General features: G+C 47.2%; 2 protein-coding genes across 5 annotated transcripts in view; one reads left to right on the plus strand and one right to left on the minus strand.

Moving 5' to 3' along the window:
• Window positions 1-12,105: 12,105 nt before the first annotated feature.
• On the minus strand, window positions 12,106-27,453 carry MDH1 (malate dehydrogenase 1). 3 transcript variants are annotated; one of them, XM_005287206.5, is made up of 10 exons: window positions 26,744-26,870; window positions 26,097-26,228; window positions 20,282-20,380; window positions 19,136-19,232; window positions 18,061-18,236; window positions 16,503-16,625; window positions 16,160-16,336; window positions 13,733-13,846; window positions 13,408-13,497; window positions 12,106-12,749 (listed from the first exon to the last, which is right to left on the minus strand). In XM_005287206.5, the coding sequence occupies exons 2-10, from the start codon at window positions 26,142-26,144 to the stop codon at window positions 12,624-12,626; spliced, it is 1,050 nt and encodes a 349-aa protein (XP_005287263.1). In that variant the 5' UTR covers window positions 26,145-26,228; window positions 26,744-26,870; the 3' UTR covers window positions 12,106-12,623. The 3 variants fall into 3 exon arrangements, with proteins under 3 accessions (XP_005287263.1, XP_005287265.1, XP_065445814.1); XM_005287208.5 differs by having other exon boundaries at window positions 26,108-26,228; window positions 26,744-26,868; XM_065589742.1 differs by lacking the exon at window positions 26,097-26,228 and having other exon boundaries at window positions 26,744-27,453.
• Window positions 27,161-27,461, plus strand: part of WDPCP (WD repeat containing planar cell polarity effector) — a 249,225-nt gene continuing 248,924 nt past the window's right edge. The window contains exon 1 of one of the 2 annotated variants that reach the window (XM_005287202.4): window positions 27,161-27,295. The gene's annotated coding sequence lies outside the window, so the exon portion shown is untranslated. The remainder of the gene's footprint in view (window positions 27,296-27,461) is intronic. The other variant, XM_042857181.2, reaches the window with a different exon arrangement.

A 27,461-nucleotide genomic window follows, 5' to 3' on the forward strand; every position in this document is an offset into this window, starting at 1 on the left:
TATGGGGCGTTGGGACAGGACCCAGAATGCCCCACAGCGCCAGAATGGGAAGAGGTGCTCTGTGGGATAGCTGCCCACAATGCACCGCTCCCAGTGCTGCTAGAAATGCTGCAAATGTGGCCACGCCAGTGCGCTTGCAGCTTTCAGCGTGGACAGACTGCAGCGCTTTCCCTACTGTGCTCTACGAAGGCTGGTTTAACTCAAATTGCTCTACATCTGCAAGTGTAGCCATGCCCTTAATGTCTTCAGTGAACATCGTGTATATATCACTATAAGGTGGTCATGGTATGGGATTCTTCTTGTTGAAGAGCTATAGTATTAAACCTGCAACATTATCTGAATTCAGGGAATGATGCATGCAGTTGATAAAGATCTCTTTGTTCTCCAAATTTGACACATACTGGAAATCCAATCATTCCTATTTACTGCATCACAAAGATGTTATGAAAGTTATTATTCAAAAGCAGCAGCTTCTGTTAATGCAGGAAGTTCCCCTCTTTCCTACTGACTCACCTAGTAAGCATAGTGAAAAGCACTCCTTACCATATTACCCAGTTCTTATAGTTTTTTGTGTGACTCAAGCATCAAGATTTTGTTGACAGTCAATTGCATAGTCCTTGAGTTTTTTTTATTCCCTGGGGGTGCTCCACCCCTTCTGTGCCCCAACACCCCACCCTCACTCTGCCTCTTCCCATCCCCACTCCGCCCCCTCCCTGAGGCCCAGGCCTGCTCGCTGCTCTCCTCCAGCCTCCAATCAACTGTTCGGCTGCGCTTCCAATCAGCTGTTTGGCAGTGCCCTGATCAGCAAATTGGGGGTGCTACCAAACAGCTGTGGCTGGTGGGTGCTGAGCACCCACTATTTTCCCCCCAACTATGCACTGAGGTCTATTTTTTGCCCAGTAGGCAAATGATCTTTTAAAAACCAAATGTATCATTCCTGAGGCCTCCACATGCTAATTTTGATACTGCTAATATTTAAGTAAGATTTTTATTAGCATAAAGACCAGCATGTCAGCTTTCTTGTTCTTTTTTTATGTTAAAATCGGAGCATATATATGTGGCCCCCTTCCACTGTTGCTTTAGTCTAGACAATTGAAGAGTGCACAGTTGATATTTTAAGGGTAGTGAGAGTATCTCTAAAGCTTTTGTCTTATTTGAACATCTTCAGAACTAGATGTTGGTAGAAGAGGACATACAGCAGCTTTGACCTGAGTGCACAACAGAGCACAACACTGAGCCTTTGTTTCTTAATCAAAGGGAACTCAAGAAAACTTTTGATCCCAATAGTTTTGGAACATGTATATAATTAGGCCCCATCTGTATGGCCAGCTATTGTAATTAGATTCTTGATTTTTTTTTTTCTAATCTCTTGCTCCCTCTCTATTCCCTGCCACTAAAACCACCGCTGTGACCACTCTTTAACCAACATTTTTTTCCTGGGACAACAGCCTTGGCAACTAATGTGTCATTTACAATCTCACTACAGTGCACTATGGTTGCCTGACATGGGTGACACTGGGGGAGAGTGATACAAAGAAACTGAAGTCAGAACCAACTTGATAACAGAGCTACCAACATGTTTTGTATTTAATTAGCTTCAAAGCTGGAAACCTGAGGTACTTCGAGTTGGGCATAGCTACCTAATAGCAGCAGCAGTAGGGAATGATGCTTTCAGAAAGATTAACGAGAACTTGCTATCCAGTTCAGTGCTGAGTGAGGTTGTCTTGCTTTAATAGCCATAGTTGGCTGTAGACCCCAATTAAAAACAGGACATCAACTTTCCCCCCCCAAATTACAAAAAAAATAATAAAATCCAGTGATTGGTAAGGAACAAGTTATTAACTGCTTTAAAACCCAGAGATTCACTGGAAAAAACTTTGCAGATCAGGAAACTATGTAGAGATGGTGTGCATGTGTATCACTGACCTCTACTGGATGGAAAAGACGGTTACTCACCGTTGTAACTGTTGTTCTTCGAGATGTGTTGCTCATATCCATTCCATTAGGTGTGTGCGCGCCGCGTGCACGATTGTCGGAAGATTTTTACCCTAGCAACACCGGCGGGTCGGCTGTGGAGCCCCCTAGAGTGGCGCCTTCATGGCGCTGAATATATACCCCAGCCGACCCGGCGCCCCCTCAGTTCCTTCTTGCCGGCTACTCCGACAGTGGGGACGGGGGGCGGGTTTGGAATGGATATGAGCAACACATCTCGAAGAACAACAGTTACAACGGTGAGTAACCGTCTTTTCTTCTTCGAGTGCTTGCTCATATCCATTCCATTAGGTGACTCCCAAGCCCAACTTAGGTGGTGGGGTCGGAGTGAGACATTGCTGTGTGCAAAACCGCTGATCCGAAGGCAGCATCGTCCCTGGACTGCTGCACTAGTGCATAGTGCGCTGTAAACGTGTGGACTGATGACCAAACCGCAGCTCTACAAATGTCCTGGATCGGAACTTGCACCAGGAAAGCCGTCGAGGAAGCTTGGGCCCTCGTGGAGTGAGCGGTGAGGTGCGGTGCTGAGACACCTGCCAGGTCATAGCAAGTCCGGATGCAAGACATAATCCAGGAGGATAGGCGTTGTGAGGAGACCGGTGAGCCTTTCATTCGGTCGGCCACTGCAACGAAGAGTTGCGTCGTCTTTCTAAAGTGCCTTGTGCGGTCAATATAGAAGGCCAGGGCCCTGCGTACGTCCAGAGAATGCAAACGTTGATCCTGGCGAGTAGCATGTGGTTTAGGATGAAAGACCGGGAGAAATATATCCTGGTTGATATGAAATGGAGAAACCACCTTAGGGAGAAAGGCAGGATGTGGGCGGAGCTGCACTTTATCCTTATGGAAAACTGTGTAAGGGGGCTCGGATGTAAGCGCCCTGAGTTCAGAAACGCGCCTTGCTGAGGTGATGGCTACGAGGAAGGCTGTCTTCCAGGATAGGTACAGAAGTGAACAGGTGGCCAGTGGCTCGAATGGAGGACCTGTGAGCTTGGAGAGAACCAGGTTGAGGTCCCACGTCGGAACGGGCTGACGTTGTTGTGGGTACATCCGGTCTAAGCCCTTGAGGAATCTAACGACCATCGGGTTAGAGAATACCGAGGACGCGAGTTCCCCTGGGTGAAAGGCCGATATAGCGGCCAGGTGAACTCTAATTGAAGATATCGCCAACCCTTGCTGTTTTAGGGAGAGGAGATATTCCAAAATGAGAGGGATAGGTGCCTGTAACGGGGACGTGGCTCGTTGTTCGTACCGACAGGAGAACCGCTTCCACTTGGCCAAGTATGTGGTCCGTGTTGAGGGCTTCCTACTGCTCAGCAGAATCTGTTGGACAGAGTGCGAGCACTGCTGCTCTGCCTGGGTGAACCATGGAGCAGCCACGCCGTGAGGTGGAGTGATTGCAGGTCGGGGTGACGCAGGCGGCCGTGGTCCTGAGAGATGAGGTCCGGGCATAATGGAAGCGGGATCGGTGTCTAAACCGAGAGCTCCAACAGCGTGGTGTACCAATGTTGTCTCGGCCACGCTGGGGCGATCAGAATCACCTGTGCCTGGTCTCTGCGCAATTTGAGCAGTACCTTGTGGACCAGAGGAACGGAGGGAAGGCATAAAACAGGTGGTCTTTCCAGGGAAGGAGAAACGCGTCCGAGAGGGAGCCCGGGGCTCGACCTTGCAGGGAGCAGAACACGTGGCACTTCCTGTTGTCTCGAGATGCAAACAGGTCTATCTGGGGAAACCCCCACTTCTGGAAAACGGAATGTATGATGTCCGGACGGATAGACCACTCGTGTGTTTGAAAGGACCTGCTGAGTCGGTCCACCAGAGTGTTCTGGACTCCAGGGAGGAACGATGCCGTGAGATGGATTGAGTGGGCGATGCAGAAGTCCCACAGGCGAATGGCCTCTTGGCATAGAATTGACGAACGTGCTCCTCCTTGCTTGTTGATGTAAAACATGGCAGTGGTGTTGTCGATGAGAACTAACACACAACGGCCACGTAGGAGATTGAGAAATGCCTGGCACGCCAGGCGCACCGCCATCAGTTCCCGAACATTGATGTGCAGGGCTATCTGGGGTGCAGTCCACAGGCCCTGGGTATGGTGTTCGTTGAGATGGGCGCCCCAACCCAGGGATGAAGCGTCTGTGACCAGGTGCAGAGAGGGTTGTGGGGCGTGAAACGGCATCCCCTCGCGAACCACCTTGTGGTCTAGCCACCATGTGAGGGAGGTCAGGACCGAGTTCGGGACCGTGACCACCATGTTCAGGCTGTCCCGATGTGGGCGGTATCTTGATGACACCCAGGTCTGGAGTGGGCGAAGCCGAAGTCTGGCATGCCTGGTTACGTACGTGCAGGAAGCCATGTGACCCAGCAGGGTAAGGCACGACCTCACCGTGGTAGTTGGGAAGGCCTTGAGTCCTTGAATGAGGCTCGTGATGGTGCAAAAGCGATTGTCTGGCAGGATGGCTTGTGCACGTCTGGAGTCTAGAACCGCGCCGATGAATTCTATTCTCTGGGTAGGTTCTAGAGTGGATTTGTCCTTGTTGAGTAGGATACCCAACTTGTTGAATGTGTGCACTATTATGTGGACGTGATCTCGAACTTGTTCTTTGGTGCGACCGCGTACCAGCCAGTCGTCTAGGTACGGGAACACCTGTATCCCTTGCCGACGAAGGTACGCTGCCACGACAGCCATACATTTCGTGAACACCCTTGGGGCCGAGGATAGGCCGAAGGGAAGGACTGCAAATTGGTAGTGCACCTTGCTTACCACGAACCGCAGGAAGCGTCTGTGAGGCGGGTAAATTGCTATGTGAAAGTATGCATCTTTCATGTCGAGGGCGGCGAACCAGTCTCCAGGATCGAGGGAAGGGATAATGGCCCCCAAAGAGACCATGCGGAACTTCAACTTTACTATGAATTTGTTGAGTCCGCGCAAGTCCAAGATGGGCCGCAGACCTCCTTTGGACTTGGGAATGAGGAAGTAACGGGAATAGAATCCCCTGCCCCTTAACTCCACTGGAACCTCCTCTATGGCCCCCATAGCAAGGAGCGTGGAAACTTCCTGTATAAGAAGTTGCTCGTGAGAAGGGTCCCTGAAGAGGGACGGGGAAGGGGGGGAGGAGGGGGGAATTGAGGAAAACTGGATAGCATATCCCCTGTCCACCGTGCGAAGGACCCAACGGTCCGAGGTTATAAGGGACCAGGCATGGTGGAAATGGGAAAGGCGATCCCGAAAGGATGGGGCTGGATCCTGTGGGATGACCGGGGCGCCGTCCTCGACCGCACCTTCAAAAGTTCTGCCTGGGGCCCGAAGGTGGTCTAGGTGGCCCCTGGTTCTGACCAGGTTGAGGGCCGGTCCACCTTCTTCTACCACCTCGTCCTCGCCTCCGGGTCGAGTCCTGTCTCTGACGAGGCGGGGGGGGGGGTAGAAGCGCTGAGGCTGCGGTCTAAATGGCCTGCGCTGAGGGCCCACAACATGCATCCCCAAGGAACGCATGATCGTCCTTCAAAGGGCAGATCCTGCAGGGTTTGCTGCAGTTCCTGAGGCAGACCCGAAACCTGGAGCCAGGAGATCCTCCGCATAGCGATACCGGAGGCCAGGGTTCTCGCAGCAGAGTCCGCTATGTCTAAGGAGGCCTGTAAGGAGGTCCGAGCCACCTTCTTACCCTCCTCCACCAGGGCTCCAAACTCCTCCCTGGACTCTTGGGGAACCAACTCCTTGAACTTCCCCATAGAGTTCCAGGAGTTAAAGCTATAGCGGCTCAAGAGCGCCTGTTGGTTAGCCGCTCTAAGTTGCAGCCCTCCGGCTGAGTAAACTTTACGGCCGAATAAATCGAGGCGCTTAGCCTCCTTCGATTTGGGCGCTGTGGCCTGCTGACCGTGGCGCTCCCTTGCGTTCACTGATGCCACCACCAGTGAACACGGCTGGGGGTGGGTATACAAGTACCCGTAGTCTTTAGACGGGACAAAGTATTTCCTTTCCACCCCTCTCGCTGTGGGTGGGATAGAGGCAGGAGTCTGCCATATCGTAGATACATTGGCTTGTATCGTGCGGATCAGGGGTAACGCCACCCTCGATGGGGCATCCGCTCCGAGGATATTCACGATGGGGTCGTGTACCTCCACTATCTCCTCCGCCTGCAGGTCCATATTACGGGCCATCCTACGCAGAAGATCTTGGTGGGCCCGAAGATCTATTGGAGGTGGACCTGTGCACGATGTGCCCGCCACTGCCTCATCCGGAGAGGAAGAGGAAGATGCCTCCGGTGGAACAGGATCCAAGGGAGGGTCCTGGTCTCCCTGCTCCTGGGCCGGAGCGTCACCTGCGCTTGAGTCCAGGGCGTCAGGTGGTGCGGACACGGAAGCCTCCATGCCCCTTGGCGGAGGCCGAGAGATGGTGGACTCCGGGGCCCTTCTAACAGAGTGACCGGAGCGAGAGGTCGAAGCAACTGGAGCCCCTTGCGCCTGATGGTACGCCCACGGGGTCCAAAACGACCAGTGAGATGGGCCATGAGAATGGTCCTCTGTTATGTTCTGCCAATGGCCCAAGTCCTGTTCCTCGGCTTGCCCCTGAGGGGGGTATGCCGATCTCGAGAGGTCCTCCGAGGAGCGAGACCCCGATCTCGATGGCCATGGCGGTGCCGAGAGCGTCGAGACGATTCCCGTGGGCTGCGGTGCCGCACGGTGCCGGTCTGGAGATGCTCTATCTCCACGCGGTGCCGGCGACCGGTGCCGGGATCGCGACCGGTGCCGATGACCTCGTCGGTGCCGGGAGTCGGATCTGGACCTCGACGAGGACCTGGAGTATGCCCGGTACCGGGAGCGGCCTCTCGACGTCGAGCGGCGACCGTAGCGGTGCCGAGAACTACGTCTCGACGTTGATCGGTGCCGACGATCATAGCGGTGCCGAGACGTAGAGCGGTGCCGCGAAGAAGATCTTGGCCGCGAGTACGACCGGTGCCGAGGTGATATTCGGTGCCGGGACTGCGAGCGGCGTGGGGACCTGCTTCGGGACCTGGATCGGTGCCGAGGTTCCAGCCCTTGCGATGGAGGGCGCATCAAGGCAGGTTTCCCCCTCGACTGGACCGGGCGAGGCAACGGTGCCGTCGGTGCCGGTGGTTGAGGCGGTGCCGGCTCCGTGAGAGCTATTAAGTCTCTCGCCGCCGCGAAGGTCTCTGGCGTCGACGGGAGGCACTGTATCACCTCTGGTCTCGGTGGAGACGCCGTCTGCACCGGACTCAACGGCCTCGGCGCCGGAGTCGACGGTGCTGGAGGCACCTGTTTCCGGTGCTCCACCGGCGTACGCGGCTCTACCCCCGGCACTGGGGGAGCCAGCGTCTTCGGCACGGAGGTCCCCGTCTTATGGGCTTTCTTATGCCCTGGGGATAATGACCGGCGCCGAGGCACTTGCTGTGCTTGCGGTGCCGACGAGGTCCGGTGCCGGGAAGGCTCATCTGACGCCACTCGCGTGGTCGTCATGGCCGGTGCCGCCGGGGCACTGCGCACCGAGGCGCTAGGTGCCGGGGCCTGACTTGTAGATGGAGCGTCCGGACTAAGTGCCGCCTCCATCAGGAGTTGCCGGAGCCGAAAGTCCCGCTCCTTCTTGGTCCTTGGTCTGAAGGCCTTACAGATCTTGCACTTATCTGTTTGATGGGACTCTCCCAGGCACTTCAGACAGGAGTCGTGCGGGTCGCTCGTGGGCATAGGCTTAGCGCAGGAGGCGCACAGCTTGAAGACGGGAGCGTTGGGCATGAGCCCGGCCCCGCGGCCGGGGGAGAAAGGGGGAGACGACCCCCTTAATCCCCTGAACTATTATAACAACTAGACAACTTTTAAACTATTGAACTATTTAACTATAAACACTAGGACTATAACTATAACTATAACTGCGAATAACGAACTAAGCTAGGGAGAGTGGAGAACAGCTAAGCAGCGCTCCACAGTTCCAACGACCGTCAGGGGCGGTAAGAAGGAACTGAGGGGGCGCCGGGTCGGCTGGGGTATATATTCAGCGCCATGAAGGCGCCACTCTAGGGGGCTCCACAGCCGACCCGCCGGTGTTGCTAGGGTAAAAATCTTCCGACGATCGTGCACGCGGCGCGCACACACCTAATGGAATGGATATGAGCAAGCACTCGAAGAAGAATTATAACTGCTTGTCTGTGAGTAATAGGCCCATGTTGCTACGGGCTTGGCTACACTTGCAAGTTACAGCGCAATAAAGGAGCCCCGGGGGCACTAGCTCACTCCCACACTGGCAAGGCACGTAGAGCGCTCTGACTCCGTGGTGACAGTGCTACTGGTATGCCACCTCAGCGAGAGGAATAATGTTTGTTGCGCCTTGGCTGCAACGCCCGGGCGTCAGTGTGAATGAGGTGTTGCATTACTGCGCTATGATCGGCCTCCGGAAATGTCCCATAATCCCCTTAAGTCAAGTGGCCACTCTTGTCATTGTTTTGAACTCCTGTAGGAATGCGGAAATGCCCTTTCAAAGCTGCCTTTCTGACAAGCCATTACTGTTGAATGCTGTGTGTGAGAGAAAGAGTCGGCCGGGGGGGAGGAGGGGGGAAAAGAGGTCTGTTGCTGTCTGAACTTACAAGACAGCATGCTGACATGCTCTCCCCCCACATACACACAATACACTTCCTGTCACACTCCACCCCCCTCCCATTTTAAAAGCACCTTGCAGTCACTTGCATACTGGGATAGCCGCCCATAATGCACCACTCCCAATGCCACTGCAAGTGTGGCAAATGTGGCCTCGCCAGCGCACTTGAAGCTGTCAGCGTGGACAGACTGCAGCACTTTCCCTACTGCGCTCTACGAAGGCTGGTTTAACTCAAACCGCTCTACATTTGCAAGTGTAGCCATGCCCTAAGTTTGATTCTTTGGCTGAAGTGATGTAGCCTATGCTTTTGGAAGAAGAGAGTCTGAGCTCTGTGCCCACTGTCAACTTGAAGTACTGCGTAGCCATAGTATGAACTGAAACTAGTAACAACTGAGAAATCCTAGGTCCTCCTACAGAATATTCCATTAGGATGCTACAAATGCAGGGACTGCCAGGCTGTATAAGCTAACTCATGTTCTTAATTTGTCTAAATAATGAATCATTTAGTATATGCCGTAGTCAGCACTTCAGGGATAAAGAAATTGGACAAAAACCATCCATTGTCTTTTTTTGGCTCAATTAGTCAAAGTATTCAGAAAAAGCAAATATGTACAGCAGCTGTGCAATTGAATCCTTAGTCATAAATTAGCGTGCATACTAAAAAGGCATTTCCTTTGCAAAAGCAACACATGGAAGGCCCCTTTCTTTCTAGGTTAGAGCTTGTATTTCCACCTAGATTAAATACCAAAGGCACAGGTATTAAGAGAAATTAAGTGCCTCTTCTCCTCAACTGTCCCTCCTCTGATAGCATTAGTCAAGCACTCCTAGGAAGCTAGCACTTGAATGTTTTTGGAATCTATTTCTCTGTAGGACTTCCCTATGTGAGCACACATTAACGTTTCCATTTTCAACTGAAAAGGGCTATTCGATTTACATAAGCTTCTCTCTCATTTTAATTGTGCTGTAGTTATCCGCTGGGACGTACTAGTTGTGATGCAAAATAGGTCTTTGCAAATGAAAGAATGCCCATGGGGGGAGGGGGAGCAGGAGTGAAGAACTTTACCAAATTGCCTCTCAGGCCAACTTCTCCTTGTATGGTTTCAGAGCATCTAGGAACAGGCAAGATGGCATGAAAATATCACACGCTTGTTTTACTCAATCAAAAAAGCTGCTAAGGGCCCAGTTCAGCAATGCTCTGGCCCCTGTGCAGTCATTTGCACTGGTGCAAAGCGAACATACGATGCTATCGTTCTGAGCTGGTAGTGTTTTAACCAGGGTAAATGACTATCCCAGGAGCAAGGTTATGGTGAATTAGGCCCTATGTACTTAGAAGATATGGAGCTGGTGGTATCACCTAAAATTATTGGAGGAAATAGCAAAGCAAAGGTAGCTGTGATAGGAAGCAGCAAAGCAATATAATAGCTGTCTTGGCTCATTTTCAGCCTGAAATCAGTTTTTACTAAAATAAATAAATAAAATTCAGCCACATCTCTTCCTGAGCAGAAACACTGCTGGGAGTTGAGACAGACAAGTAGAAAAACCTCCATAAGGTTGACTTTGAAGATTTTCCTGAACAGCATCCCCTTGCTGGATGGGGCTTAAGGACCATGAAGTTCTTCGGTCAACCTAGCTACTGCCTCTCCGGGAAGTGGATTCAGGGCCGTCCATAGACATTGTGGTGCCTTATGCAGCCCCTCCTGCAGAGGTGGGGGGCTGGCCTGAGGCCTCCACGGGGAGGGCATCCCCAGGACCCCAGACCTCTGTGGGGGAGAGGGGCATGCAAGGTCTGTGCGGGGCAGGAGCAGGCTCAGGGGAGAAGTGCCCCCCAGCAGGAGCTGGTGGAGCAGGTTGGGGCCAGGTCACTCCACTTTCCGCCACCCAGTGATTGCAGGACATACCTGACCCCTGCTGCAGTCCCCTGGTATGTAGCTCAGAGAAAGGGGTGAAGTGAGGGCAGGGGTGGGGTGGGGGGCAGCTTTCCTGGCCGGCTCAGCCAGCCAGGGGATCCAGCTGGCTGCTGGAACAGCATGCAGCTGTGTAGGGCACCAGGAAATTTGGGGCAATTTGGGGCACCTAAATTTCCTGGTGCCCTACACAGCTGCATAGTTTGCGTATGGCTAAGGATGGCCCTGGGTGGATTAACTCTAAAGCAGTGAAGCAATATAGCAGCACAACTGCAGAGCCATTTAGTGTAGATGGGTGTGTGCATGTGTGCATCTTCTGACACTGTAGTAAACCCACCTTGCTAAGAGGCAGTAGCTGTATCAGCTACGATCTAGCAGTGTTGACATTGGGCCTTAGGCCAGCTTAATTACATTGCACAGGGTATGAAATGTCCCCTCCCTTCTCTGCACAGTCCTTGAACCCCCATCTAATCCATTTGAGCGTTCACAGCTAACCCAACTGGACTTAACTGTGAATGAGTTTTTAAACACCACTACCTGCAACACATGAAAGACAAGATGTAGGACATTATCCTTTCCTCCCCTACTTTTGTGGTGTGATCAGTCAGCCAAAGTGTGCTGATAAGCCAGAGTCTTTCTATAGAGGCACACTGCTTATTGTTTGTTTGTTTTTTCCTATGGGCCAAATCTCTCAGGGTGCAAAGGAGGAAAGAATTTGGCCTTACAAGTTTTGGGGATGGTCTCTTCAAGAGAAGAAACAGTAACAGCTGCAATCATGTGAGAATAAGTATTATTTGCTTTTCTTCCATCATCTGGTTCAGTTTCCTCATGACTTCAGAAATGAGGTAGTATATTAAGCGATTGTGCCACCTCCACTAATACTCTAGCATGCATCTGTTCCAGAAGTGGGTGGAAGGGAGAGAGCATCTCATGGTTAGAGCAGTAGTCTTTAGCTGCCTATGTCCTCTAGAACATCTGTTCAGAAGGGCAGAGAGAGATACTAGTACATTCACAATAATGGCTTCCATTAGTTAGCAGGGGTACTGTGGCCAAGGATTAAAGGAAGGTAGACATGCAGGTAAGCAAAAGAATCTCACTTGAATGCTTGGGTCTGTCACAGGACCTTGACCCAGAAGTCTTGATCACAAATTATTAGTTTAATAGGAAAAGCTACTAAAATCTGTCAGTTGCATCACAGATGTCCTTTAAGTTTCTAGCTATTGTATACAATCTGCTGTATTCTAATCCTGAACTACTGCAGCCCCTGAGCTCTAATTATTAGGGTGTCTAATTTACCCACCCCAGGCCAAAACTCGACCGTCTGTTTCTCTAAACACAGCAGAAGTAGAATAAAGGGGTATTTTGGTTGGAAAGAGCAACATGGAAGTGCTAATCATTAATAAGACTTCCCAAAGACCTGTAGTAGCCTCTATCCATGCCTTCTAAGCTTTGCTTTCCTCCCCTGCCCTTTTAATTCAAGACTGAACACAAGAGAATATTTTTACAAAACCATCAGTTCTCTGGCTGCCCAGGGAGGTATCCTGCCCATCACACAATTTACAGAGGCAAAGTATGTTTAGAAGTCAGAAAAAACAGATGTGATTGGTATCCATTGTGCAATTAACCAGCCTTTAATGTTTCTATTACAAACACAGTAAAGGGTAACCAGAGTGAACAGTACATGCTCTGTATCCAATTAAATTCCTACTTGCATTTTTAAAATAGGAAAGTATTAGTTCAAGGAGAACTATTGGCATTTTTAATCTTCCTTTTAATATTAAGCCACTTGAATGTTAACCCTGATCTCTAGATGATAATTCAAATGCCACCAGTGCCAATTTCTGAACAAGACTTAATAACTATTCTCTATTCAATACAGAAAACATGTATATTACTGAATTGCCAAGTTTTGGTGAAAAAAGCTGAACAGATTTTGAATTGCTTGTATGTTTAATTGCCAAGAACTCTTGATAATAGGCACATGTGTACCAACAAGCATGTGATCTTTAAAATGAATGACTGCCACAAAACAAACTTGAATACAGCAACAGCATTGGTTACTAGATTTACAGACGACTTTTAGACTCTTCAGCTTTTAAAGGATTTTCTAAATCTTGATCAGCTAGTCATGCACTGGAAATAAACTCCACAGCAGTCTCCTTTTCTTCCATCAACTCCTTTGCAGTCAGATCCATCTTCTCTCGGGAGAAGTCATTAATAGGAAGACCTTCGACAAACTTCCAGGTTTTATCCTGTTTGAAAGTTAGTCCTTATGAGAACAAGTCTTGTACGGTCTAAAAGCAGCACCTAATTTTGCAGTTTTGGTATGCCAGTGAAATGAGTGACACCTCTGAACACAAATGCTAATCTGTGGTCCAGAAATTGTGTTAGAACACATGCTTGCTCAAACTGAAACCACGTGATGGTGTGGAGCAGATCTGTTCCTTTAGAAGTCTGCTGTAGTACAGTGACTAGAGTTTGCCATCTGAATGAGAAATCCCATTCTCTAACAATTACAAGATATTATAAGTTTACTTGTAAATATCCCCAAACAAACTGACTGAAGCAGATGGACTTCTGTCTAATTTCTTTTTACCTGAGCAGTCTTAAGAGCATTAATATTTTTCTTCAGATTCAGCGTAGAAGGTTAGTTGCAGTATATTCTTTTTGCCTCCTTCTCCCTACACTTCAGACTGTTTTTCTGCAGCCATCCAATAGTCATTTGACAACTCAAATTATGGAACAGTGAGTATAATGGGCATCTCGCAGTGGGCACAAGTATGTTGAATGCCTGCTTCACAGCACCAATGATCCAAATCCTACCCCTGAAATCTACATAACCTCCTCCTACTTTGTATATAAAGACATTTCAAAAGTTAAACCTTGATAGATTTAAAATAGCGTAGTTACCTTGATTACAACAGGGAATGAATAGAGCAACTCCTCGGGGATACCATAGGAATTTCCATCAGAAATGACTCCCATGGAAACAAATTCCCCCTGAAAACAAGAAGTTAATGATAAATAGCTCTCCTTGCCATTACAGCGGGCACAAATTTAACTAATTACTATCTATACTATAGAAAGCCTTGCTGCATTTGTTATAGTCCCAAGTGTGTAATATCTTCTGTCACTCATGATTAATCTACCCAGTGTTACTCCAGAAGGACATTAAACACACAAAAGTTTAAAGATTAGTCAAGAGCACCTCTCTATGTGCCATAGCAATATTTACCTCTGGAGTGCCAAACCAGATGTCCCTCACATGGTCACAGATAGCTTTGGCAGCTGACATTGCACTGGACAACTTCCTGGCTTTAATAACAGATGCACCACGTTGCTGAACAACCTGTAGTAAAGACACACACACACACACACACACAAAAGGGACATCTCATTTGCATATAGTCAATAGATGACAGAAGGCTTAAGCAAGTAAGCAGTGGCTTTGTCGTCTAGTCACCACTAACATACTACTGCTGGGGGAATTCTGCGCCACTGCGTAAGCGAAGAATTTATGTCTCCTGCAGAATAATTGAATCTGATGGGGAGACAAAAGGAAGACGCACTTACACTTTTTGCCTACTGGGGGCTGATGTGGTGTCAGAAGAGAGGGCAGCTGTCTCATGGGAGGGAGCAGCCAGCTGTGGAGAGGGAAGGGGCAGAGGCTGACTTCCTGACTGCCCTGCCCAGGGGAGGTGGCATAGGATATGGGAGGGACAGAGCAGGGCACACCAAGTTGCTGGAGGTGCGGGGGAGGAAGGGAGGGGAGATAGACTGGGGTAAGGACACAGAAGCTAGTGGGGTGAGCCAGGAGCCGAATGGGGAGGAGGAACAAGGACACATGGGGATGGGGTAGATATGCCTGACTGAATGGGAGAGGCTAGGGGTCAGCCAGGGTTTGCATAGGGAAGGCTCCCCAACAAAAAACACAACATCAAAACACACCCCAACCAACCCCCCCCCCCCCCCCCCCCACCACCCTATTTCTCCCACCAAGCCTCAAGGTTCACTCCCAGGCTCCTTCCCAGCAATTATTTCTCACTCCTGCAGTTCCTCTGTTACCCCCGACTCCCCCAAGCCTTTGCACTTCTTCTGAAGGGGGTGGCAAAAAAAGTTTCTATATAGTAGTTTAAATGAATTATTACTCAGTTCTGTATTAATATGCCCAGCAAGGAATTTGTCAAAAAACATTCTGAATCTTTTTTGTTGTCTGTATCGTTGTTCCAGACATACTTGATAACAGATATTTTGAAATGAATTACCAAAAATAATTGAAACTGGCATGATTATATTGTGTTATTTTGACAAATATGCAGAACTTTAAAATATTGTGCACAGAATTTAACTTTTTGGCACAGAATTCCCCAAGAGTAGTTGTCATGGGAGAAAGTTTCTTATATAGTCTTCACTAAAAACCCTCAGAGTTGGAGAGCAAGATATACAATCCTACCAATAAGCAGCTGTAACACTGAAGTAGAACAGGCTAAGAGCCTAGAACTGTTCTGCAAGGGTCAAGGCTGATACACACTGAAGGGTTTGGGAGGCTTGCAGTGCTGTGTTTCTTACTGTTTCTTACCAGTTTTGTGGCTAGAAGCCTATCCTACTGGGTTATCAATGTAGCATCTTTCACAAGCGTCACATACATCAGGCACTCTGTACCAGTTTCGGTTCAGTAACTGATGCTTTTTTGAAGTTTATAGGTAAGGCCCTACTTGAATTGCGGGATGATTGTCAAATAATTGTGACCGAATTTTGGACAAGACATGGAAAATTGTGGGAAAAAAGTAATAGTGGACATTTATTATTTGCAGTAACTTGGAAAACCTGCTCCCGCTGTCAGCTGCCCATCTGAGGGCTGGGGCGCCTGCTGTCAGCTGACAAAACTGCGGTGGAAGCCTAATATTGCGAATCTGCAACGTTGCAAGTTAAATTAACCTATACATAAGGCCTTACTTATGGTTTACATTTATACTTTAATGGTCAGCTGAAGACTAGAAGTGAACTACTTATCAACCTTTGTGTCCCACATGAGCTATCAAGCAACTTGAAAGATTATATAGAACCTATTTTACACGCTATCAAGTCGTTGATAGTGCCTGAAGGTCTATGTCTGTAGAGTATTTTTCCAAGACTGGAAGAATATATATATATAATAAAAAAACAAAAAAAAAAAAAAAAAAAAAAAAAAAACACAAAACACAATACCCCTCATCCCCAAGTGATGATGAGTATATTCAGAGGGGAACTTGCCCAATTCTATGGACTAAAATTACTGAAAAGTGAACTATCCTCTCCCTACAAAGGCTAGGACACCACATGACACCCTGTGGCAGCAATTTTGACTCTCAACATTAACTTTCACTGTTGATCATTTCAGCAGAAAAATCCAGCTAGCATACTTATTTAGGTTTATGCAAAAGGAACCACCACAGGAACAGGACTACAAATTTTAAAGATCAAATATCTGATTATTCTGACAAGCTATTTGAAGACAAATCATTTTAGTAGGACTGGAAGATCTGCTTTGCTAAGGTTTGCCATAAGATTTCCATTGAGTATATATTAACACTAGCGTTTTACACTGAGTCAGAATTAGTCTAACAGGAGTACAGTATTGTCCAATTATGCAGATTGATCATTAATAAACAGAAAATCTTACCGTGATAAAGTCACCCTTCAGCCAGCTGTCATCTTTTACAGCTTCATAAACTCCAACTTCCTTTCCTTGCACTTTCACCTTAGCATGGGTAACATCTGGATACTGAGTGGAGGAGTGATTCCCCCAGATGATGACATTCTTCACATCATTAGCAGTTACACCAAGTCTCAGAGCAATCTAATTTGCATTTAGAAAAGACATGGAACATACCAATTTCAACTACACTTTAAGTTTTTAGTACATCTAAGTAGAACACACTGCTTTCTGAGAAAGCTTAAATTTACACACTTCTTTAGAAGACAGACATAAGAAGGTATTTTAGCCCTGGATGGATTCTTCCTACCTGGGATTTAGCTCTGTTGTGGTCCAAACGAGTTAGACAGCTGAAGTTTTCCTTTGGTATTGAGGGAGCTGACTTTGAAGCCGTCAGGCAGTTGGTATTTGCTGGATTTCCTACCACCACGACCTAGAAAGGCAATGAAGGGGAGTGGGGTGAGAAGAGAAGTCAACTGTTTACTGAGCTGAGGGAAATGAATTTGCAGAAATTGTAGCTTGGCTAAACACAACATTCACCATTTGTAAAGAAAAGGCTTTACTCCAAAGAAGCTGTCAAGAAATGAAGACAAAAAAGTCTTGTTTAAATCCTAAACATATTGTATAATCACTAATTTAAAGTAGTTTATCAAAAAGAAAAAAATTACACACAAGAGGATATCAAATACAGAATCACAGAACAGTTCATTTTAAATGCTTCTTCACAAGTGCCTCTATAATAAAGGAGACCAGTATTTTAGATATCAGCACTACTTACCTCCAGTCTAGTTCCCCTGCACTGCAAAAAATCCCCCATAATCTCTTAATACATTAAGAGGACTATACACACAAACTAGTCAGCTCTTTCCTTGTTGCTTCCTGCTCCTCACCCCCCATTAAAGTTTCCCATTAAGATAGCTCTACTAAGTGACACTGCTTTACATGATCATAGTTACGACTGAAGCAATTGTTGCCTATTTGAAGTAAGATGCTGGATCTCAAGTTAAGTCAGTTTCTCTTGTTAATATGAAAAGGACAGATTAATTGATGAAGAAAAAACAGTGTCAAGCTCCATACAGCCTCCATCTGGTGAGCTGATCTAGAGACATGCTTTTATAGTTCCCTTTTTGATATTCCAACTTCTCAGTTAGTTTCCCATTACTCTAATAGCTGATGCTAATTTTTATTTCAACTGTAGAGAACACTGAACAGCCCTGTAGACTCAGCAGGAAGTTCATCAGCAGAGGAAGCAGGCATTAAAGTCAGTTACAAAGCACAGTGGGAGCAGGAGTATGAGATTAGGAGCTGTAGGAGGGAAGCCACATGATTCTATGCATTGTGCCTGAGCTACTGGAAAGAAAAAACACATTTTAAACAACCTCTCCAATGTGACTTTAAAAACTAAAAATCTAAAACAAAGCCTATTTTTATTTTATGTGACTTTACTTGACTGATACTGAAGTCATTAAATTAAAGCTACAGATTCATATGAAATAGGAGCCAAGTTTGCATCAGTAAAGTGGTTGTTCATCTGCATGTGCTATTATCAATATGAGGCCACCTCTTCTCACTCTACTGCTCCCCACCTCTGAAAAGTAACTGCAGGACACTACACACTCCTACCTAGAAGATGGTTCATCTTCTGTCAGTGAACAGACTGGGATCATTCCCTAGATCAACTATGGGGTCTAACAGGATGCCTCCCCTCAGGCTTTGGCCAATACAGAGCATTTGAGAAGCAAGACCTTCCGTAAAACAAAATTGGTCGTTATGCTATATCTGTACTACTCTACAGCTCTTGCTTGGATCTTTAAGTTGCTTGGTAAAGGGTTTCCAGTTAAAAAACAAAACACAGTTTCTGTAATCACCTTGACAGTCTTCTTGGCATACTTGTCCAAGGCTGCACCCTGGGATTTAAAAATTTTCACATTTGCTTTGAGTAATTCTTTCCTCTCCATGCCCTCTTTCCTCGGCATGGAGCCGACCAGAATTGCTACGTCAAGATCTTTAAATGCAACCGCCTCCTTGTCTGTTGCGATGACCTCTGTAAGCAAAGGAGGGAAGAGACAGAATTAGTAACAGAGCAATCTTTTTGGGAGTTCTATGGCAACATCAATGGAATTATTCTTTGGATTACCTTCTATTTAAGCACTAATCAGACAGGCAGCTGTGACAAAGACAGACCCAGAGAGCAAATGCCCATGTTTACTAGTTTAATCACTGCTCTTTTTCCTTACACTAAGTCATCGATGGGTGTTAGCAACTTCTTAACGTGAATGAATTATGCATCCTCATGTGTTTGCCTGTATCTTTTGATGTACTTTATACGTAGTCCTCCTCACTTCTCCATCCCTTCCAACCCATGCAATGGCATTGGATTTTTGTGTATGACCCAAATGAGTTTTCCTTTCCTCAATAACCAGTAATATTAATTCACACTGGAGAAGGTTTAGTAAAACTACACAATCTGGGAAATTTTATCAACTGATATTTGAAACAGCTACTATAATAACTACAGCATTGCCCATTAGCTCACTTTCTTCCACCTCAAGAAACTATACTCGAGAATCCATAATTTGTTAGACAAGTTGATCAACCCATTTCTCAATTTTGTCTTTATTTTGTCAGTGATTTTCAGAGTTTGTGTTTTATAACCTTCTCATAAAAAGCAGTGGCATATCAGAAGAGACAAAGCTATTTCACTACTAGGCTAGGAGGCCCATTATGACATGATAGTTCAAGCAGCCAATTGTTTGCCAGATACATAACACATCTTACTTTCAAGGCTTAAATAGTATAAATCAAATTCCCAGATATTACATACGCAAATATTGTAGGTGACACTCAAACACCCATATCTGAAGAGTTGATCATACTTCTCTTACAGTTTGCAGTTAATCAAGCTAAGTTAACTTTAAGAAAGTCTGTATTCCTTTTGATCACCTTTCAGCAGTGGAAGGGCACAGTCTTGCAGTTCCATGATTACGCCATCCAATACAGTCATCATGGGAGTGATATCCAGCAGTACAAGAACAAGAGGCTGTAAAACAAAAGTAACTTAAAAGTATATGGAACAATAAGTGTAGGCTTACTCAGTTTTTCTATTATTTCTTCCTGCAGCCAGATATTAGTTAACATCACCTTTTGGGAGAGGTGGGAAACTATAACAGCCCATTTACCAAGACATGACTAACAGCAGCATAACAATTCAGCGGTGAATGCATATAAAAAAAAAAACAGGATCCAGAATAACTCCGGCTCTATTTCTTCTCTTCAGGCTCACTGCTAGGGTTGCCAATGGTCTAATCACACAAACCTAAAAATCCTTGCCCTTCCCCACAGACCCGCCCCGCTCACTCCATTCCCCCTCCCTCTGTTGCTTGCTCTCCCCCATCCTCACTCCTTCCACCAGGCTGGGGCAGGGGGCTCTGGGCTAGAGCTGAGGGGTTCAGCGTGGGGGAGGGGGCTCTGGGCTGTGCCTGGGGCAGGGGTGCAAGCTTGGGAGGGAGTTTGGGTGCTAGAAGGGGCTCGGGGCTGAGGTGGGGGGCTGGGGTGCGGGTTCCAGTTGGTCGGTGCTTACCTCAGGCAGCTCCTAGTTGGCGGCGCAGTGGGAAGGGAGAGTGTCAGGGGGCTCTGTGCACTGCCTCTGCCTGCAGTCACCACCCCTGCAGCTCCCACTGGCCGCAGTTCCTGGCCAATGGGAGCGGCGGAGTCAGTGCTTAGGGTGCAGGCAGCGTGTGGAGACCCCCCCCCCGCCCACCTCCCAGGGGCTGCCAGGACATGCTGGCCGCTTCCGGGAGCGGCACGGGGCCAGGGCAGGCAGGGAGCCTGCCTTAGCCTCTCCGGAGTTAACGGCCTAAAATCTCCCGGTTTGGCTTCGTAGCCTCCGGGAGATAGAGCCTGATGCCAGGATACTCCCGGCAAAACTGGGAGGGTTGGCAACCCTACACTCAGAACAGTAACTTATGTCTTTGCATGAAATGTGAAGGCTCACAGGAAAACTTAACTCCAAGTTCATAGAGATTTTACAGATTGTAGTTTCTTCAATACTGTTGAAGAAAACAAGCGATAGTTCAGTTTAACCATTACCTGTTCTTTGCCGAAGACATCGCCCTTGGCAATGCTGTAGAGCAGAGAATAGGCGATCTGACCAGCAGCTCCAGTCACTAGGACTCTAATTGGTTCAGACTGTAAAAGAAATAGACTCAGCTAACACATTGCTGGTAATACAGTTTTCCCGGATTAAAGGGCCATTAAGCATTTTCAGCAGTTATTGTACAAAGAGCGTTAAAATATTTGATACTTCTGGATGTGAATCATGTGCAAAAACCCAGCACAGGGTCAGCTCCTAGGATTCTGCTTCTCTTTTAAACTAATAGCAGCACTCCCAAATGCCTTCTGGGAGCAGACCAGACCTGCAGAAAGGTAGCCAAAAAGCTGTAAGTTGAAACCCCAGAACTAGAAATATTCCAAAGCTTGTTTGCACTTTGTTCAGAAGAGAGTGGTGAGAAGTATTTTTAAATGAAGGTCAGAACAGTTTAAAGTAAGGGGGAAAATACTGCCTTTTTAAAGCGTAGGCACTTCAAATACAGACTCCTAAAATTCCATTAGACTACGATGTAGCTTTTATGCTTCAAACTTATTGGCGAGCCGGCACAAGTCTTCAGAAGATTGGCAGAACATGCAGTTTAGAATTACATCACACTATATTAGAGACTGCTCTCGTTACATTAATTTGCAGATTTACTTGCAAGTGGAGATTTGTAGAATACTGCAAACCTAGATATCTGGTGGAGCTGTAAATAGAACACCAACTAAAAAGTTATGTAGAAATTCAAGTAATATACTCAAGAAAGATCGTGGAGTCATTGTGGATAGTTCTCTGAAAACATCCACTCAATGTGCAGCGGCAGTCAAAAAAAAAGGAACAGAACATTGGAATCATTAAGAAAGGGACAGATAAGACAACAGAAAATAGCATATTGCATCTATATAAATCCATGGTATGCCCACATCTTGAATACTGTGTACAGATGTGGTCACCCCATCTCAATCAGCTTGGAAAAGAGACTACTAAGGTGGGATATGACTGAGGTCTATAAAATCATGACTGGTGTGGAGAAAGTAAATAAGGAAGTGCTGATTATGCCTTCTCATTACACAAGAACTAGGGGTCACCAAATGAAATTAATAGGCAGCAGATTTAAAAACCAAAAAACCCAAAAAGGAAGTATTTTTTCCACACAATGCAGTCAGTCTGTGGAACTCTTTGCCAGAGGATGTTGTGAAGGCCAAGCCTATAACAAGGTTCAAAAAAGAACTAGATAAGTTCGTGGAGAATAGGTCCATCAATGGCTACTAGCCAGGATGGGAAGGGATGATGTCCTGAGCCTCTGTTGGCCAGAAGCTGGGAATGAGTGTCAGGGGATGAATCACTTGATGTTTACCGGTTCTGTTCATTCCTTCTGGGGCACCTGCCATTGGCCACTATTGGAAGACAGGATACTGGGCTAGATGGACCTTTGGTCTGACCCAGTATGGCCGTTTTTATACAACAAAGCAGTAGGCAAAAGGCTGGTGTGTATACTGTTTTCCAGTTGGCACTGTTTCTCTGGATTGTAACACTTCATCAAATCAGGTGTGATTTTTCCCCCTACTATTGTTACAAGCAACACTTAAGGAATCTTAATAGATTAAATAATTTTTATTTTACTATATCCAGTCAGTTTCAACCATTTCCCCTGTAGAATCAGTTTGCACAGGTAGGTCTTTAACACAGCAACAGAAGACACAAGACTTGCATAGGAAAAAGGAGAATGCCACAAAAATTGGCTTGGGGGGTTTGAGGCAAGTGTAGCACCCAGTATTACCAAACAATGTTGTAAAAAAATTATGGCATTACTGTCCCCATCCCACACCCCCCCCACACACACACTCACCCCATAACTGGCTTAAGCCATTATTTCTTTTAAACGGTCTCAAATTTAATTATTTTTATTAACTTTTACTATTTTATTGTTTATTAGCTGTCTAGGTTGAGCCTTTAGCATGCACTCACTTCATGTATTCAAGCTTCTTCTCTGCAAGAATGAGTATTAGAGTTTTTTTTTTTTTTTTTTAAGACAAAAACAGGTTCCATGCATGGGGTCCCTAGATTCAGGAGCTAGGGTGTTAACAACAACCACTAAATATTGTGATTTGTTTTAATCACAAAAATGGCAAGATATAGCAGCACTGAGCCACTGAAGCTACTTTTAAAATCAGTTTTGTTTTAAACTTGCTAGATGTCAAGATGCTCATGTCCCTTTACATAGAGGCCCATTCTTTCAGAAAGGAACCTTAGCTACATAGGACAGTCAATTTAATCTGTGACTTGGCTCCTACACTGAACTTTAATAAAAATGCTTTCATGCTCTGGTAACTAGAGCAGTGACCTTTAGTGGTTACCGGTTTTGGGAATTTTTACATGAAATATATAGAATAAGTTCAATTAACATATTTTAAAGCTATTTACCTCCCCTGTCAAATTCAAAAGTGTGGAAGAGAACCAGGAAAAGATATGGAATATTTAGTTCTATATAAAAGAGAAAAGGTGGAAAAATAAAGTGTTTCATTGTAGTAGTGTGTACAGGACCCCTACATCCTCAGATAGCTTCAAAAGACAAGAAGTAAATTCTGAAGAGGAGGACAGTTTTTTAAAAAGAATACTTGGTTACAGAGCACAAGCTTCCAATCTCAAACCTACGGCTGACATCAGCACCATTTATTCCCTTCCCCCCATACTTTTTCGTAAGTGCTTACTACCTTACTTAGTATCTTTTGCAAAGTATTAACACCTTCAATTTTAACAGATTTAGGACTTCTCAAACTTGCTGGATACAGTACTATTTAACAAAACAAATAAGCCAGCTATGCTGCAGGTAGCTACAAAGGACAGTATCAAAGGCCTGGTCTGCACTATGGGTTTAGGTTGAATTTTTTTAGCAGCGTTAAATCGAATTAACCCTGCACCCGTCCACACAACGAAGCCATTTACTTCGACATAAAGGGCTCTTAAAATCAATTTCTGTACTCCTCCCCGATGAGGGGAGTAGCGCCGAAATCTACATTGCTGTCCAGAGCAGTCACAATGGTGCACTGTGGGATAGCTCCCGGAGGCCAATACCATCGAATTACGGCCACACTAACCCTAATTCGAAATGGCAATCTGAACTCTGATGCACTGGCCACGTAGACAAGAAAAGCCCCGCGAACTTTTGAATTTCATTTTTTGTTTGCCCAGCACATGTGACCACACAGAGCTCATCAGCACAGGTAACCATGCAGTCCTGGAATCCAAAAAGAGCACCAGCATGGACTGTATGGGAGGTACTGGATCTGATCGCTATATGGGGAGAGGAGTCCGTACTAGCAGAACTATGTTCCAAAAGACGAAATGCCAGCTGCTCTGTGATTGCTTTGGCTACTTGCATCACAGTAGCCCCCACAGTAGATTTGCCCACTCCAAATTGATTCTTGACTGACCGGTACTGTCTGGCATTGCAAGCTTCCACAGGGCTATCGCCACTCACTTCTAAACTGTGAGGGCTGCTCTCATCTTAGTATTCTGGCGCTTCAGGGCAGGGGAAAGCAAGTCACAAAGTTCCACGAAAGTGCCCATACGCATGTGAAAGTTTTGCAGCCACTGGAAATCATCCCAGACCTGCAACACTTATGCGGTCCCACCAGTCTGTGCTTGTTTCCCGGGCCCAGAATCAGCATTCCACGGCTATAACCTGCCCTATTAACAACATGATCTCCAAAGCGCCGGGGCCCGCGGCTTGAGAGAATTCTGTGTCCGTGTCCATGTCCATGTCCTCATCACTCTTGTCACCGCGCTGCCATTGCCGCCTCCTCCTCGCCTGGTTTTTCAGGTCCTGGTTCAGCATAAACTGCATGATAATGCACGAGGTGTTTACAGTGTTCATGACTGCAGTCTTGAGCTGAACGGGCTCCATACTTGCAGTGGTATGGCGTCTGCACAGTTGACCCAGGAAAAAAGGTGCAAAACAGTTGTCTGCCGTTGCTTTCATGGAGGGAGGGGTGAGGCTGTACTCAGAACTACCAGCGACAATGTTTTTTGCCCCATCAGGCATTGGGTTCTCAAACCAGAATTCCAATGGGCAGGAGAGACTGCGGGAACTATGGGATAGCTACCCACAGTGCAGTGCTCCGGAAGTCGATGCTAGCCTCGGTACATGGACGCACACTGCCGAATAAATGTGCTTAGTGTAGCTGCATACACTCGACTTTATACAATCGGTTTCCAAAAATCAAATTCTGTAAATTAGGAGTAATCATGTTGTGTAGACATACCCAAATTAATATTGGATTGTCCTCCATCAGTAGGAGGCGGGGGAGGGGGCAGAAGAACTATATCTTCCAACACAGAGGTGGACTGTGTTACAAAAGGCCTTGCCAATCTGTAACTTAATTACTAAGTGTGATAACGTACCTTGCTTTACAACATCCAGGAAAGCAGGATTAAGAGGACAGTAATTCATGCACAGTTCAAGTTTTAGCAGTAACCCACCATGCTTGATAAAACATTTTAAAACTATAAGCTATCAATATTACTGAAGCTGAAAGCTTCGGAGTCAGATATCAGACCAATAAGACTTGGCCAACAGACCAACTCTTGTTTGAAGTGTCATGGTAGCTGTGCTAGTCCCATGATATGAGAAAAACAAAGTGCATGAGGTAATATCTTTCACCAACAGAAGTTGGTCCAATAAAAGAGACATGCTTTTGAGCTCTACAGAGGTCTTCTCATTTCTTTCACCATCAAATGTGTTCCAATAAGAGATACTGCCTTACCCACCTTGTCTCAGACTTCCATTCTGTCCTTTCCGTATTTTTGAGTAGAGGAATTAGTTGAGAAAACTGCATTCTGATACATTTCAGAGAGTGGTGAGACAGTTTAGCACTTGAAGTTACTAGCTACGTGCAAGTACTATACCAGTCTGTTCCTTTAAAATGGAAGTTGAGATAGGTGCTCCTAAACGTGAGCGTTGTTCACATGAGGATTTGGCTAATGGCAATTATACCAAATCATGGGGGACTTTGTTTTCAGAAATTTCGAAACTGTCATCCCTAATACTAAATGAGATTGGGAACATCCTGAATTGACATGAATGGAGTAGTGTGAACAGGAAACAAAATAAGAAGGTTCTCCAGGGATTAGAATCAATAGAGTAGCATTTTAGACATACAAATAAAACAAGGTGGGGCAGAAAAATCTGGAATTGAAGAGCAGGATTTAGGGTCAAGAAAGACATGAGGGGCAAAAAAACAAAACAAAAATCCATGACTAGAGATAGAAGAAGGGTCATCTACATATATACATTAGATAGGGACAGGAAGTAAGTAATTTATACATGCCACAGCAAGCAATATCATATCACTTTACATATTTAACCTGAACAAAATTCTAGATGCATCAGAGATAGGAAATGGAAGTGACTTGAAACTTTTAAGGCCAGAGCACAGGCAGTGAATATAGCTCCTTGCAATGCTTTATTCCTCCTACCCAACTACATCATTTGAACCTGCCTAAGTCACACAGCTCAAACAGAAAAGGAAATGGAAAGTAACACAGAAGAATGTCATATGATCCCCTAGAGCTGTGACATTCTAGATCAGGATACAGCACTGTATGGAAAACACTGAAGTTGCTAGTTTGAATCCTGCAGCAGACATGCACCCTGGCTGGAATAGCTTGAGACTCAGGTGCACTTGTTCCACAATAACCCATTGGAGAACACTTTCAAAGCCACCTCGTGACACTGCAGCGACGTCACCCACTTCCCCCCCCCCACTCCAGCAATTAACAGATGGTTTCTATAAAAAAAAAAAAAAATCACACCAAGATTTTACCCAACAGCTGGCAGCTCTGTGCACAACCACTACTCATGCCGATGTGCCCGCTGCAAGCAGCCTGCAATGTTCAGCAACCCACCCCAGGCTCTGGCCCAGGCTGCAGGCTCCATGTCCTCTGCTGCAAGGAGAAGAAGGGGTCACCCCAGCATAGGAACGATGGCGCCTCAGCTGTAAACGTGGCCGCCCGGTCCCGTAACCCCTTCTGCTCGCCCTACCCCCGACCCTCCTTCCAAGGAGGGGCGCAGGCTACATACTCTGCACATGCCCCCGTCCCACCAGGGACTGCACAGGGTCACCCCCCTCCCCACCACACATCCAGGGGCGTTGGGGGGCTCCGAACCCCCGCCCTTACCCCAGGTAGGGGGTACGCCCCCACATACACGGAGAAGGGGTGCGGGAGGGGGGTCTGTACCCCACACCCCACCACATGTAGGGGTTACCCCACACCCCACACACACATGCGGCGGGAGGGGGATCTGCACCCTAGACAGGGGGTACCCCTCACACATAGGGAGAGGGGTGGGGAAGGGGTGAGCTGTACCCCCAGGCCCCCATCTCAGGTAGGGGTTACCACCCCCCACACGTATTCTCCAGTGGGAGCTTCGTATCCCCCGCAGGCCGAGCGGTACTGACCATGGCTGGGCGAAGCGGCTTGTCCGGCTGTGTCACTGCCTGGCCTCAGGGTCACCTCTAAGCACAGCTAAGGCAGCAGCAGTTCCACGGCCGGCGCTGAAGGTATTAAGCGGGAGAAGGAGGGGGCTGATCCCAGCGGGCCGCCCCTCGCCGCGCAGCCGCCTGGGTGCTGTAGTCTCTGTCCACCCTGCTCTCCGCGCGTTCCATTCAGTCTCAGTCTCGGGAGTACTACAACTCCCAGCATGCGCCGGGCCAGCCTCGCTGCCGCTTAGTGAGCTCGTCGCGCTGACAGTAGCTCGTGTCCAATCTCTTTCCACCTCCCCACCAACCGCTGAGGCGCGCCCGCAGTAACTATTGGGCACATTCACAGCAGGGCCAACGAGGAATAGCTTCCCCACTCTCCGCCAGGAGGTGCTACAAGCTGAAGCTTTTGCGCATGCGCTACAGAAGACACGTGGGCTGTGTTTCTCTTTGCGCATGCGCGAGACGAAGAGCCGGGAGGTCGGGGGACGGTGTGTGTGCAGAGTCAACGCTCCTGTTTCGGGCGAACCGGTGAGTGCGCGCATGCGCAGCCAAAGAGGCGAACGGTTGCATTTATGCGTTGACCTGTTCGCACGCGCAAGCGAAAGAGACGAGGTGAGATGGCACCGGTACGTGCGCATGCGCACGCACGTTGTTTCCTCGGTTGCCAAGTGACGAGAGCAGAGCGCGCTGTTGC

The sequence above is a fragment of the Chrysemys picta genome, chromosome 3, assembly GCF_011386835.1.
Source record: "Chrysemys picta bellii isolate R12L10 chromosome 3, ASM1138683v2, whole genome shotgun sequence".
NCBI lineage: Eukaryota > Metazoa > Chordata > Testudines > Emydidae > Chrysemys > Chrysemys picta.